The sequence below is a fragment of the Perca fluviatilis genome, chromosome 12 (assembly GCF_010015445.1).
Source record: "Perca fluviatilis chromosome 12, GENO_Pfluv_1.0, whole genome shotgun sequence".
Lineage (NCBI taxonomy): Eukaryota > Metazoa > Chordata > Actinopteri > Perciformes > Percidae > Perca > Perca fluviatilis.
Genome location: NC_053123.1, coordinates 30,457,350 through 30,472,797, shown reverse-complemented (window position 1 = coordinate 30,472,797; position 15,448 = coordinate 30,457,350). Strand labels below are relative to the sequence as shown.

General features: G+C 41.0%; 1 protein-coding gene across 8 annotated transcripts in view; it reads left to right on the top strand.

Moving 5' to 3' along the window:
* The window catches only part of dgkh (diacylglycerol kinase, eta), an 85,772-nt gene extending 71,042 nt beyond the window's left edge, over positions 1-14,730 (top strand). For 4 of the 8 annotated variants that reach the window (XM_039818039.1, XM_039818037.1, XM_039818040.1 and 1 more), the window contains 4 exons: positions 1,657-1,776; positions 2,614-2,719; positions 4,203-4,333; positions 12,219-14,730. In XM_039818039.1, coding sequence (XP_039673973.1) covers positions 1,657-1,776; positions 2,614-2,719; positions 4,203-4,333; positions 12,219-12,305 — 444 coding nt within the window. In that variant the 3' untranslated portion in view covers positions 12,306-14,730. Of the gene's footprint in view, positions 1-1,656; positions 1,777-2,591; positions 2,720-4,202; positions 4,334-12,218 lie in introns of all 8 variants that reach the window. The other 4 variants (XM_039818041.1, XM_039818044.1, XM_039818038.1 and 1 more) reach the window with 3 other exon arrangements.
* Positions 14,731-15,448: the final 718 nt, after the last annotated feature.

Sequence of the window (15,448 nt, the reverse complement as noted above, 5' to 3'; positions counted from 1 at the left end):
TTATATAGACCTTAGTGGTCCCCTAATACTGTATCTGAAGTCTCTTTTATATAGACCTTAGTGGTCCCCTAATACTGTATCTGAAGTCTCTTTTATATAGACCTTAGTGGTCCCCTAATACTGTATCTGAAGTCTCTTTTATATAGACCTTAGTGGTCCCCTAATACTGTATCTGAAGTCTCTTTTATATAGACCTTAGTGGTCCCCTAATACTGTATCTGAAGTCTCTTTTATATAGACCTTAGTGGTCCCCTAATACTGTATCTGAAGTCTCTTTTATATAGACCTTAGTGGTCCCCTAATACTGTATCTGAAGTCTCTTTTATATAGACCTTAGTGGTCCCCTAATACTGTATCTGAAGTCTCTTTTATATAGACCTTAGTGGTCCCCTAATACTGTATCTGAAGTCTCTTTTATATAGACCTTAGTGGTCCCCTAATACTGTATCTGAAGTCTCTTTCCCGAAATCCAGCCTTGGTGCAGAACTACAGCCACTAGAGCCAGTCCCACAATGAGCTTTCCTTAGGATGTGCCATTTCTGTGTCTGTAGCTGTAAATGCTATTGAGGAGGAGAGAGGGGGGGCAAGGTGGAGGGTGGGGGTGTGGCCTTCACCAACTTCGCTTGTTTGCAAGCCATGATGTCTCTCTCTTTCTCATGGGTGGGCCAAATTCTCTGGGTGGGCAAAGCAGAGAAAGGGGAGGTAACCTTTCCCCTTATGACGACATAAAGGGAAGATTCCAGATTGGTCCATCTGAGTGTTCTTTTTCTCAAAGGCAGAGCAGGATCAGGGACCATAGGCAGGCTGGGGGAACTCATATTAATGTTAAAAACCTCATAAAGTGCCCTTTAATGCTGGAGTGCAGAATGTTTGTCTCCCCCCTCTGGCAGTGAGTGTAATTACACAAACACTTTCGACCACTTAAGTCGAGTCTGTCGAGGTGTTGGGTGAAACAGGTGGACTGACGTTTCGTAACCAATCAGAGAGCCAAAATATTATTATAACCTTTATTTAAAAATCTCGGAAATCATTTGTCCTTCTTTTTTTTAAATTAGATACAAGAAACATAAAACATATAAATAATACTCAATGAAAACAGTTGCACACAGAAGTGAAATGATCTGAAATAACTTTTCAGTCTTAAAATGACCAGGGGTAGTAAGAGTGTCCAGCTTAAGTGAACATTGAAGGTGGTTCCATGCTTTTGGTGCATGGAAACAAAAAGCAGATTTACCAAACTCAAGAGTGAACCTGTGGGTCTTGAAGCAAGGCGATTTGTTGTGTGAGTTTGGTAAGGTCAAAATATAGCAAAAATAAAACTCTTCGCTGGGAAGAACTGTAAGTGTCAAGGTTGGTTGAAAGCACGTTGTGTACTGCTCATGTAACGGCGTTGCTGTGGAGTTAATAAACTATTTGTTCTGAGTACAAATTATTCTCTATAATAAAGCACATTTCACGCTGCGATAGGTTTGCTCAGCATTTCAGTAACTTGTTTAGGAAGGGCTTGAATGTAACGGACGTTCATTTATATGTAAAAGCGTTGCGCTCTAGCGTTAATGTCTCAATGATACTGTGGCCTTAGAGGATAATTCAGGTTTATTGTAAGTTGGGGTTGCGTGTAGTTGATCTCGACTTGTGTTTTCCCCCCTTTCGCAGCAACTGGACCAGCCAGAGGAGGACCAGCTGTCCAGTGCTCTGCAGAGTCTGGAGTTGGAACTGGGCAAACTGGGAGAGGTCCCCTGGCTCTACCATATACTGCAGCCCAATGATGAGGAGGTAAGCAGCCTCGGCAAAGACTGACACACATATGAACATGTACACAACACTGAGTAAGTTTACATGCACACTAATATTCCACTATTATTCCGAATATGATAATATTCAGAATTTGATTCAGGTCATGTAAACAGCATTGGAGGCCTTTTTCTGAATTCAGCATTTTCTGATTAAGACGTGGGATATCCCGATATTTATAGAGGCATTCTTTGGACATGTATACAGCGCATTCGGAATATGCGTCTCAATCTGGGTTTTTAGTGCAGGTGTAACAGTTTATGGCCTGTTTATGGTCAGCTCTGTGTTTTGCTATGGTTGTTGTACACAAACCAGCCAACAGTTCAAGTGAGTCTGGCTGCGGTAGAGATGCATGCTAAAAAAAAATAACACACAGCTACTTTTAAACATTATGAAAGTCTTGGATATAAACAGGTTTTTGGATATGCACAAACATAGCAACGGCGACCTTTTCAAGAAGGTGGTTGAAGGGAAAGAAAGAGGGACGCTGTGTTCGCACAGTCCAACAAGTCCGCCCCCGGTGGAAAACTTTGAAAAATTCTTGTTTTGCACGACTGCATGTAAACATGTATATTAGTGGAATATTGACTTTCGTTAGCCATGTAAACAGCTTAGTTGGAATATTGTCTTTTTCGGAATAAGGGCAAAAAAATGTGCATGTAAACATAGTCATTGTGTTAGACTGCACTGCACATCATGACTAAGAGCTATCTGCGCACACACATATGGTACGTCTTCAGTGTAACATGGCTCCAGCCAGTAACGGGAGAGCTGAATAGCTAAATGAAAGGCTATAGGTTGACTGTGCTTGTGTACCAGGACCACTCTCTGGGTTACGGCAAGAGGAACAGTCGCAGCAGCATGTTTCGCATAGTGCCCAAGTTCAAGAAGGAGAAGGCCGCCAAGAAGACGAGTCCTCAGTCAGGTAGGGCTGTGCCCACACTGTTTTTTTCCCTCAGTAGTGAACAGACTGGACAGTACAGGATGGGGAATCAGTCAGAGTCTGTCTCATCTGCCGACTCTGTCCGCCTCAAAATGTTTTGTTACTGCCTTTTATTTGAAAGGATGGTAGCATTAAATCCAAATGCACTGAATGACAAACTCAAATATTGCTGCGGCTCCAATAATTCTACATAAGAGGCGAAGCAAGATTTGATTTGTCAGTCGTAGTGTGGCGTGAGATAGTATGGATGTTATTTTGTTTCCCTTAGCTTTCTTGTGGTTGAATACATGAGACACACAGATTATTTTTATACTTCCACAAAGTGGAAACGAGAAGGATTAGCAGGAAGTGCTACCATCCTTCATTCAGTCATTCATTCATTCATTCATTCATTCATAATGTATAAGTGACCACTGTGTTTCAACTTTACACACAAAATAAACTTGGTTCTTCCGACAGTGGTCATGGTTACCTTTCACTACCATCATATTACAATACTCGCATAAAGGTATTACTTCATTGTAATCCACTGGCAGAAACCCAAAGAACGGGTGTGTGTTTGAGGTGGTATATCCCACAGTCTGACCCTAACCATCAACCGGCACCCCCTCCCCTCCATTCATGCCATCATCCAGCTGTCAACATGGCTTTCATAAGGCGCAAAGTCAGGAAGAACAAGGCTGCGCCGAGGGAAAAAAGCCTGCAGGGATCGAATATTTCATTTGAAAATGAACCAGCCAGAAATCAAATCACTTTTGTTGCATATTCAATATTTAAAAAATTGCGGACAAAAAGTCGATATCAGATTTCTAGGTGACCAAACAGTACACTCTCTAACTCGATGTTGTTTCACACTTAGTGGGTATTTGTTTTAACAGGAATCAAAAAAATATATGTTGTCAGATCAGATCAGGTTTAAGAGCCCTTGCTCTCTCATCGTGGGCTGGTTTCTTGATCAGTTGGGCTGTATTTCCTGCAGACCGCACAGGCTTCCGCCTCCCTTTACCTCCTACTTTCTCTCTATGTGTTCTGATATTGGTCGATGATATGCATGCCCCCAGTCTCTTCCCTGGAACGGCATCGGCCACTGCCTTGTTCTGACCAACCTTTTGGCCTTTGTCGAGCTCCTTCCTCCTCCGCCAGCTGCCGCCACTGCTCTCCCTCTTCCCTTCCTCTCTGGCGCTCTACCTCCATTTTTATTCCATCTTTCGTTTCAGTGATTTACCACAAATTTGTGCCCATTTGTGAGGTTGTGTGTGTGTGATGACATATTCATATTCACATATATATATATATATATATATATATATATATATGTGCCGCGATAAAAAGAGAGAGAAAGAGAACGTGAATGGGACAAGCAGTTGAGGAAAATTGAGAGCGAAAGCTTGCGGTGCGTGGCAGTGTGTGTGTGTGGATACCCGGTAGGCGCCCTGAGCCTCTCTCTGCTCTGCCGTGTGTGTAGTGGAGAGATGGGGCACAGAGGAGGTGGGCGTCTGGCTGGAACAGCTGAGTCTGGGGGAGTACAGAGACACCTTCATCCGACACGACATCCGAGGCTCGGAGCTTCTGCACTTGGAGAGGAGGGACCTGAAGGTACACACACACACACACACACACACACACACACACACACACACACACACACACACACACACACACACACACACACACACACACACACACACACACACACACACACACACACACACCTGTTAAGTGAATCTGTGTGAGCCCTCTCGTCCAACCAACAATCAACTCTTTCTCTCTGTCTACTGTATTTCTTTGCTCTTCAACCTGTTAGATGTCTCCCTGTTTTTGCCACCTCTCGTGCTGTGCTGCATTGCTCTGCTTGGCTTCTACTGTCTGATCGTTGCTTGGTGAAAGAGACTCGCTGTAACCCACTAACATTGTGTATCTGCTGAAGAGGGGAAGCCTACAGGGCGGGGATGGGAGATGGGGGATGGGATAGACAAAAACTGGGCTGGTTGTAGAGGACCAGAAGAAGTGCAAAGTCAGGCAGTAAGTTTAGATGTGACATTTGAAGATTGTGTGGAGACCTTCCCATGGAGTTTACAGGAGAATTAAATCAGTCATTCACACACGGTCACTTAAATTTATTGTGATCTGTTGGATGTTTGCGTGATGCCTTCATCCTCAAAATGTATGTGTCATGCAAACACCTGCTTTCCTGCTGTACTCCTAAAGGGAGCACAAACAAACCCCCGTACACAGAACTGAAAAAAACATTGATTAACAGAAATAAGAGCTTGACCGAGACTGGATTATGATGCTGATCCCAATATCACTATTTGTGAGTTAAAAGAATATGATTACATGAACATTCTTAACGATGCATATTACGAACAAACAGATTTTGATAATTATCTCTTAGATTTGGTCATTAAAATATTGTGACCAATACTAAGCAGTCTACAGTTAAAGAATAAATGTGTCAGTGCACTCTGGTGGACAAACTATGTACTGGAGACACTGTTTCTAAATAAACAATAATGTTGCCTGAAGGCCACCGTAGGTTCTACCACAGGCTTGGAAAGGGAGGCGGTTGATGCATCGACTGTAAAAGTGGAGCCCAAACATCTGGATCGCCTCCTGGTGGCTGGCTGCAGTATAGGTCATATACCTCGCCCCCTCCATGTTAGCAGATGGGACATAAGCCAAACAAAAAAATCTAAATACATGTCAAATAGAATTTTCCCAAATATGGTTTCTGTCATTTTAGGTAGTTCTGATCACGCTGATGTTTGTTCAAACGTTTATTTTCCTGATCAGTTTGGTTTTTAATAGTTATTTGATGCTATAAAAAAACCAGGACCAAACGTCATGATTGACAGCTGTGATTGACTTGCAATTGGTCCGGTGGGTGTATGGGCGGGACTTGGATATCGCGGCTCCACCGCCCAATCACTCTTACGCCCAATCACGCAGACTCTTACTCCAAAATTACAAGACTGCAGCGCACTTCTATATACAGTGGGAGGAAGTCCGGCAATCTTCAATCTCACCGCTAGATGCCATGAGATCCTACACGCTGGACCTTTAAAGGTCCTATGACATGCTGCTTTTTGGATGCTTTTATATAGGCCTCAGTGTAGTGTTAATTTTGTCACCTATTTTTAATTTAGTCTTAGTCTTAGTCTTGTGCCAAATATTTTTGTTAGTCAAGTTTAAGTCGACTAAAAGTCTCGTCATTTTAGTCTAGTTTTAGTCAAAGGAGAACTCAAGATATCTTAGTCGAGTTTTAGTCGACTAAAAGTCTCGCCATTTTAGTCAAGTTTTAGTCAAAACATTTTAGTCTTTTTTTTTAAATAAATTATTTCTGATAACCATTTCAGTCAAATAGTTATAAAAATAAATAAATTATATAAAGTTATATAAATATTGAGCCTCTTCCTTATTTCACCAGTAAACGACAAAACAACCACTGCATTGGAAAAGGATATTTTACAATAAAATAAATGCAGCACGAAACTGGCGAGGCGTATTTCAAGTGAACGCAACATACGTGTTGTTTTTCAGACAACGGCAGCTACAGACTGTCGTACGTCTCGTGTTGGAATCCTCCACAGTGAAATAGAGACAAACCTACACCGTTTAGCTGTCAGCATTGTAACCCTTTTATATATGTCAATGATTGTAACTGTGTTTACTCCAACTGCTAGCTAACGGTATGCTAACGTTACCTCCTGCCAAGTGTAGTGTTAACTAGCGCCCCATGCAGCGATGTTTCGGTTGACTCTAACGTCCGTTTAGGAGCATCAGAGAGAAGCGCAGGCATTTAAGTGGCACCAAAATCTGCGTTGCTATTCGGTCCGGTAGATAACGGTCGTTAGGGCACCTGTCGGTGCCGTAGCACCGGGTCTCGGTAACAGCTGAATATTCTATCTCATGATGAAAAAGTAGAGACGATTGTAGACGAAAATGAAGAGAGATTTTATCTTAGTTTTTATTTTATGCAAAACATTTTAGTCTTGTCTTTTTTTGTCAACAATAATGCATGTTAATTTAGTCTTAGTCAGCGTTTTTGGACATTGGCGCAGTCTCGTCATCGTCTCGTCTTAGTCATGGAAAAAAAGGTCGTTGACGAACATATTTAGTCTTGTCTCGTCTGACGAAATTAACACTACCTCAGTGGTCCCCTAATACTGTATCTGAAGTCTCTTTTATATAGACCTTAGTGGTCCCCTAATACTGTATCTGAAGTCTCTTTTATATAGGCCTTAGTGGTCCCCTAATACAGTATCTGAAGTCTCTTTTATATAGGCCTTAGTGGTCCCCTAATACTGTATCTGAAGTCTCTTTTATATAGACCTTAGTGGTCCCCTAATACTGTATCTGAAGTCTCTTTTATATAGACCGTAGTGGTCCCCTAATACTGTATCTGAAGTCTCTTTTATATAGACCTTAGTGGTCCCCTAATACTGTATCTGAAGTCTCTTTTATATAGGCCTTAGTGGTCCCCTAATACAGTATCTGAAGTCTCTTTTATATAGGCCTTAGTGGTCCCCTAATACTGTATCTGAAGTCTCTTTTATATAGGCCTTAGTGGTACCCTAATACTGTATCTGAAGTCTCTTTTATATAGACCTTAGTGGTCCCCTAATACTGTATCTGAAGTCTCTTTTATATAGACCTTAGTGGTCCCCTAATACTGTATCTGAAGTCTCTTTTATATAGGCCTTAGTGGTCCCCTGATACTGTATCTGAAGTCTCTTTTATATAGACCTTAGTGGTCCACTAATACTGTATCTGAAGTCTCTTTTATATAGACCTTAGTGGTCCACTGATACTGTATCTGAAGTCTCTTTTATATAGGCCTTAGTGGTCCCCTAATACTGTATCTGAAGTCTCTTTTATATAGACCTTAGTGGTCCCCTAATACTGTATCTGAAGTCTCTTTTATATAGGCCTTAGTGGTCCCCTAATACTGTATCTGAAGTCTCTTTTATATAGGCCTTAGTGGTCCCCTAATACTGTATCTGAAGTCTCTTTTATATAGGCCTTAGTGGTCCCCTAATACTGTATCTGAAGTCTCTTTCCCGAAATTCAGCCTTGGTGCAGAATTACAGCCACTAGAGCCAGTCCCACAATGAGCTTTCCTTAGGACGTGCCATTTCTTTTTTCAAGATTATTTTTTGGGGCTTTTCCCTTTATTAGTAGTAGAGACAGTGGATAGACATGATAGGGGGAGAGAGATGGGGGATGACACGCAGCAACGGGCAGCAGGTCGGACTCAAACCCACGCCGCTGCATGACTCAGCCAACATGGAGTGAACGCTCTTACTGGGTGAGCTAGAGGCTGCCCCAGGATGTGCCATTTCTGTCTGTAGCTTTAAATGCTATTGAGGAGGAGAGAGGGGGGTTAAGGTGGAGGGTGGGACTTTGGCCTTTACCAGCTTGTGGCCACGGTTGTAGCAGTATTTCCTCATGGGTGGGCCAAATTCCTTGGGCGGGCAAAGCAGGGAAAGGGGAGGTAACCTTGCTCCTTATGACATCATAAGGGGAAGATTCCAGATCGGCCCATCTGAGCTTTCATTTTCTCAAAGACAGAGCAGGATACCCAGGGCTCGGTTTACACCTATCACCATTTCTAGCCACTGGGGGCCATAGGCAGGCTGGGGGGAACTCATATTAATGTTAAAAAACCTCATAAAGTGAAATTGTCATGCCATGAGACCTTTAAGTTGCAGCCCGGGTTAAATGATAACGTTAAGTAAAGTTATAACTGACACCTCTGAAGCATTGAACAGATTCTTTTAACTAAATGAATAAGGAATGATGTCTTTAAAAGCAGCACAATTAGCTATGCCGAGATTACCAGGAGAACTGTGTTTGGTAATCCAGTGGAGAACTGGAAACTTTGGTTCCATGATTGACCTCGGTAAGCTAGGCCCTGTCCGCTGCTCGCCTGCTTGAACCAGGTTAGCAGCGTGGCGTGCACAACTGTTCTGTGATACTGCATTGCTGGAGGCCCATCGACCCCTTCCAAGATCACTCAATCCACTTGTATTCATTTTTTGTTTTGTCGGTTTGACAGCTGACCACAGAAAAAAAAAACACAGTCATTCTGTTTAAATGGCAACGTGATCCATTCCTCACGGCATCTCATCAGCAACAGCTAGCATGCTACCCTCCCCTTTCAGCCAACAGACTGTTGTCACAGCAGACATTTTGACTCGTCAGTAAAAAAAAAAGCACAGGTGTTACTTATAAATTTAACAATGGCTCTGTTCTATTCAGGGGCACGTTCAATCTCAAAACGGTGCGCACCGTTTTGCTACGGTTTCCTGGTTGAACGTGTTTCCTCAAAACGGTGTGCAACAGCTTTGAGATATATTTTTTCTCGTTTGGTGGGTGTGTCTCTCGTTTATTGGCTGCGTCACAGGTGATACCCAATCAGCAGAGACATGTCTGTAAACTCACACACAACCGTTTCAGTTTAATAAACGTGTTGCTACGTTTTGTCGGGGCTGAACATGGCCCCGGTGATGACAGTGTGAGTGAGCCAGCGTGCACAAAGCCAAAGCAACTGAATGGAATTCTACCGTCATTCATCTTATTATTTACAACTGTGCTTTTCCTACTGTGACATGTCAACTGGTCTTTCATTAAAAAAATTAAAAAGGCTGGTTTGTAATCCTCTGGCAGAAACCCAAAGAACGGGTGTGTGTTTGAGGTGGTATATCCCACAGTCTGACCCTAACCATCAACCGGCACTCCCTCCCCTCCATTCATGCTCTCATCCAGCTGTCAACATGGCTCCAGAAGGCGCAATGGAAAAAAAGCCTGCAGGGATCGACTATTTCATTTGAAAATGAACCAGTCAGAATCACTTTTGCTGCATATTCAATATTTAAAAAGAATTGCGGACAAAAAGTCGATCTCAGATTTCTAGGTGACCAAACAGTTCACTCTAACTCAATGTTGCTGCACACTTAGTGGTTATTTGTTTTAACAGGAATGTGTGTGTGTGTGTGTGTGTGTGTGTGTGTGTGTGTGTGTGTGTGTGTGTGTGTGTGTGTGTGTGTGTGTGTGTGTGTGTGTGTGTGTGTGTGTGTGTGTGTGTGTGTGTGTGTGTGTGTGTGTGTGTAAAATGCAGATCCACACGTGTAGAAATGAGATCCACAAATGTCTTTTCGATTCACAGATAAACAACTGGATTCCCAAATGTCGGTTTGAAAGTTGTAAATGTTCACAAAGATGTTCACAGATGCTTTTGTAAATGTGTGTGATTTACTTACAGATATTATTTTTGTTTGTTTTATTCGTGGAACTTGTTTGATTTTGCTAATTCTTTTTGTGAGTTTACAAATCTTTTCTTTGTACGTATGAAATGTGTTATGAAATGTGTTAATGTGTTAATTATATTTACAGGTTGTCACATTTACACACTGATTGTCAATTTGCTCACACAAATCTTCTGAGACATAAAAAAAAAGACATCTCCCCGTAGTTTTGAGACATTTCACTCAGAACCACAACTGCCCGACCTCATGGTGAAGTTAGAGCTGAAAGTCAGAGGATCAACCAAAGTCTTTAGGATTCAAATTTCATTTGGGCACCATGGATGTCTGTACACACACACACACACACAATCCATCCAACACACAACATGACATCATGACTTCGCGTAAACATACACGCAACTTTCTAAAGCCAAGTGGCGTGTTATCTGTACGCATTTTGAGCTATCCGCGTGTATGTCTACGCCGTATACAGCGGGACGGATTGGGTTTAGGAAAAGAAGAACGTATGACGGAGCATTAGGGCCACATCAAGGGGAAAAAAAATTAAGGAGGAAGATTTTTTCATTTATTTTGCATTTCGAGAATAAAGTCGAAATGTCGAGAATGAAGTCAACATGACGAGAAAAAAGTCAACATGACGAGAAAAAAGTGGAAATACGTTTTCGAGAATAAAGTCAACATGACGAGAATAAAGTAGAAATACCATTTCGAGAATAATGTCGAAATGGTGAGGTTAAAGTTGAAATGGCGAGAATAAATTCAACTCCTTTATCACTTAATCACATTAGAGCGACTGTCCGCCATGCCAGCAACATCATAGATAGGCTACGGGTTACATCCTTGGAGTGCCGCGCTCGCCTGAGCCCCACTCCTTCAGGATCTAACTATTTGATCAATTGTCCCATTGTGTCTTGTGATACAACATATGCGTAGGTGTAACCATCGATAGCCTAGACATCTGTCCATTACAAGCTATTTCAGTTTGCAGGAATACGGCCACCTCTTCAAAGTTTGTGTGGTTTCTCCTTCTGAACAGACGCAATTTTCGGGAACAATCTCTTCAAAGTCCTAATACTTATCACCATGCTGTGTCTATGCGCTAAAAGAGAAAGAATTTCCTTTTTATTAAAACCGATTCTGAAGTATAATTTCGCGAGTTCATATAGGCCTTCAACAATGCATTTTGTAGGTATGGTTTATTCTCAAGTCCGACTTGATTCTTGAAATATCAAGTTTTTTCTCGACATTTTTACATTATTCTCGAAATGGTATTTTCAACTTTATTCTCGTCATGTTGACTTCATTCTCGACATTTCGACTTTATTCTCAAAAAAGAATTTCAACTTTTTTCTCATCATGTTGACTTTATTCTCGACATTTTGACTTTATTCTCGAAATGCAAAATAAATAAAAAATCTTCCTCCTTAATTTTTTTTCCCTTGATGTGGCCCTAATGCTCCGTCATAAGAACGGGACGGTTGGGTTTAGGAAACGTGACTTTCATACTACTCGCTACCGTAGTCGCTCTTAATGCTACGTCATCTTCTTATTGAGAATCGTTCTTCCCATTGAAATACATTGGTTTAAAAAAACGTGCGAAATTTCGCTGGAAAAAAAAAATGAACAGAAGTTCTTTTCTCAGGAGAACTTGGCGTAAATTGACACGCAATTAGAGTGCGGATCGGGCCGCATTTTTCTGTCCGAGATACTAATGACACGTGCGTTTATTTGTGTGGAAAGCCCGCTTTTATTAAGCAACTGTAGGAAGGCATTCGGAAATGTCAACAGATGACCGCATCGGCGCACACCGGGGCAACAAGCGCACGTTAATAGGCTGTTTAATTTAAAACGTTCAATGCCTTATCACGCTGATGTGACCGAGCCCGACCCAAACCCGAACATCATTTCTAAATATCTGTCTGAACCCGGCCCGGCTCGTTTCGGGTATCCATCCTCTACACACAATCGCAAGGTAATGTAAGTCAATGGAGGCCAAACGGCGTTGATAAACACGCTAAAAAGCGATTACGCGTCTTGATAACACGCCAGAATGGCACACGAATTGGCGTGTCATACATTTGCCACTTCATGAGATCAGTCTGCAACACAACAGTTGTTGATGTTAAAGGCCCGTGTTTGGTTATAATACGTGACTTGAAATAGAAATGTCTCGATGTGTCTTTAATGTGTCGGTCTTCCTGTTTATCCTCTAGGATCTGGGGATATCGAAAGTGGGTCATATGAAGAGAATTCTCCAGGGAACTAAGGACCTGGCAAAGGTGTCCATGGTTGACCTCTAACCCGGAAGCAGACGCTACCGGAGAGGGGGAAACAAACATTTCCCCTTTACAGTCAGTGGAAGAGTTTGGGAGCACCGTAGGCACTGAAGGAGAAGAAGATGGGTATTCTAGGAGAGCTGGATTTGTATCCCTCTGCTGAGAAAGCCTTTGTGAAGTTGTTAACAAGATACATAAGTGTGTTCGTTTGTGCTTTGGTGCCAAAATAGCAGTCGAATGAAAGCGGATGGAAATGCAAAAGGAAGTCATGGATCTTCACAACAACAACAACAACAACAACAAAAGCCATTTCTAAGTTAATTACCATTCATAGCACACAATCAGGTATGCAACTAACCATACAGTTGACGGTTGACTTAACAACAAACTAGTAGCAAAAACCAGGACTTCCATGAGACGAGGGTGGGACTTAGCTTCAGTTCAGTTGGGTGCGAGTGTGAAAACGTGACACGTTTGCTGGATCACAGAACCGCAGCTGCGTCAAAGCAACCGTCAGGTTGCCGTAGCGCTGCCGTTTCGGTGGAGACGGAGACGATAAAGTGGTGACATCACAGTCTCTCGGTGGTAATCGTAAAAAGGTGTGGTGTCTGGAAACAGTGGGATGCCGTCGCATGCTATGCTCGCTCAACTTTCGATATGTTTAATTGCATGATTAGTGTCTTGATTTCTTCGCGTGCAAAAATAACACTTGAACAAGTTTTACATGTAGTATTACGATGCCATTTGTTACTACTGAAAGCATCCCTTTTTTTTTGGGTTCTAAATCCAACTATGGTTTTTCTAGCTTTCATTTTTTTTATTTTATTTTTTGCATGATAATGACGTGTGTCAAAAGATCCGTGCCATATATTTCAGTCATTTAGTGGAAAATGTGCTTTATTGATAGGAGTCATAAGAAGTTTTTTTTTTTTTTTTTAAAGAAGCTGTTGTTGAGTTATGAATATATGGAATTAATACCTGTAAGTGGACACGTTCTCTGTGGATGTGAAATCAGTACCAAAGTGAATGTCCGAGAAAACATGATCATCTGATGACTGTTCAGTTCGCGCCTCTTAATTTAATAGCCAAGTAGGTTCTTAGATCTTAATGGGAAAGAGATTAGGAAGAAAGTAAACGCGTTGGCCTGAAGCCAACCACATAAACTGTAGGCTTTTTTTTTTTTTTTTTTTTTTAAGGAACACTTAAAAGGCACTTTTTACTTCTTGCTTCATGCAAGTGCAAATACTCATATCATGACATAGAATTAACGGTTCACCTCAACTTTTTAACTTTTGGCAATTTAACACAGTATTTAACACTAATGGGAATAGCAGTTAGATATATCGGGTTTGAATATATAATAGAGCAGTTGATCTGCAGCCTGCATAGCGTTGTCCAAGTGCAGCTTTTATTTCTTCAAATAACAAGTTGATAGAACACTACTTTTACTTAGTTTCTTTTAAGACTGGTGGCATTACAGGGTATATTTCTATATGTGATGCTAAGTTTGTGTATATATATATATATATATATATATATATATGTATGTATATATATGCACTGTATATATAGTATACCAGTGTATGCAAACAATGTTTGTAGGTGTTGTAGTCTAATGCATTTGTAGATTGCTGACATGGCATGCAGTGTCAACAGCTTACACATTTGATTGTGTATATTACACCATAACAATTGTGTATTGTTGATTTTGTTCTAATCTCTTGTACATGACAATGCTGTTGTATTCTAATGATGGTGCAATATTTGATCTCTTGTTTTGATACTGTCTCTGCAGCTTTCCGACATGATGTTTCTCCTTGGGGAGGGGGGGAGGGGGGGGACCTTGAAAGAGTTTTTTGTACTTGTACTCCTCCTTCGACGGTTTGGGGATTCGATTTCAAAAAAAAAAAGAAAAAAAGTGAGGCCCGTAGACAGACTGCGTTTTCTTATGGACTTCAAATTTCTTCCAGCGGTTCACCAGTTTGTAGTTTTGCTCCTCCGTGCTTCCAAGATGACACACCGACGTAGGATTGTGTCAATGAATGAGTAGAATGGGCAGACGTGACTGTGGTGTTAACCTGTAATGTGTATCACAATGTATTTGTGTGCGTTTGGGTGTGTCTACTACAACAGTGGCATACTGTACCTTATCAGCAATTGTATACTTACCATTGCTAACTGCTTTTATCATATCTGATAGTTTCCCCCCTTTTGGAGAATAATTTGTCGCTTGTAGGTTGGTTTTAATTCTGTCTTTTCCACCTTTAAGAGTAATATGCCTTCTGTTAAGAATTAGTTTAAAACCCTACTTTTTATTTTATGAATATTGATTGCTAAATATTAAGATGCGCACAAGTTTTCATCTTTCATCAAAGTATACTAAATAATAATAGAACGTGAGTGAATCAGGGGCTGGATCTACAGTGTATTGTCTCTAATAGCCCACCAGAGGGCGCCTTTTTATCCCCCCCCTTTTTTTTTTTTTTTCCCCCCTTTTTTAAAACAACCCCCCCACACTTGCTCATGCCGACAATCAGTTGACAATCATATCAGGCTACGGTGTAGATATAGTGCAGTGTTGCTCTTTGGCATGCAAAAACAAAACCTATCATTTAAAATAATTTTTTTTTTAAAAAAAAAAAAAAAAAACAAAAAAAATGAGTAAAGACCATTTAGTGTCACAGACAGAACTTTGCTTTTTTTTTTTTTCATTTAGTCGATCAGACTCATCATTCCTTATTTGATGACAGTTGGCTTTTTGCTAGCCAGAAACTCTGGATTTAGTCTAAGCTGAAGTCTAAGTTTGGCCTCACATCTATTTAACCCTCTGAGGTCTAAGGACATTTTTACATTTATTTTTAAATTCACATTTTAAGGATATTTGCATATAACCGGATCCCATTGTGTGAAGAGATAATTTGGCCCTAAAGCTGAAAAGTTGATGTTCGCTTTTAAATATTTCTCCAATCTCTTGTGAAGTGACTGGGTTCACAAAAGTAGCGTAATATATGAATAAAATAGTAAATAAATGTCTAAAATGAACTTTTATAATATCGTTTTTTTGAGTAGGAGTGTTGTCAAACATCGCTTTTGTCCTCAGAGGGTTAATCTCCATCATGCCAGTCACCAAACTGAATCCACTAATACTGCAGTTCCTGATAGGGATG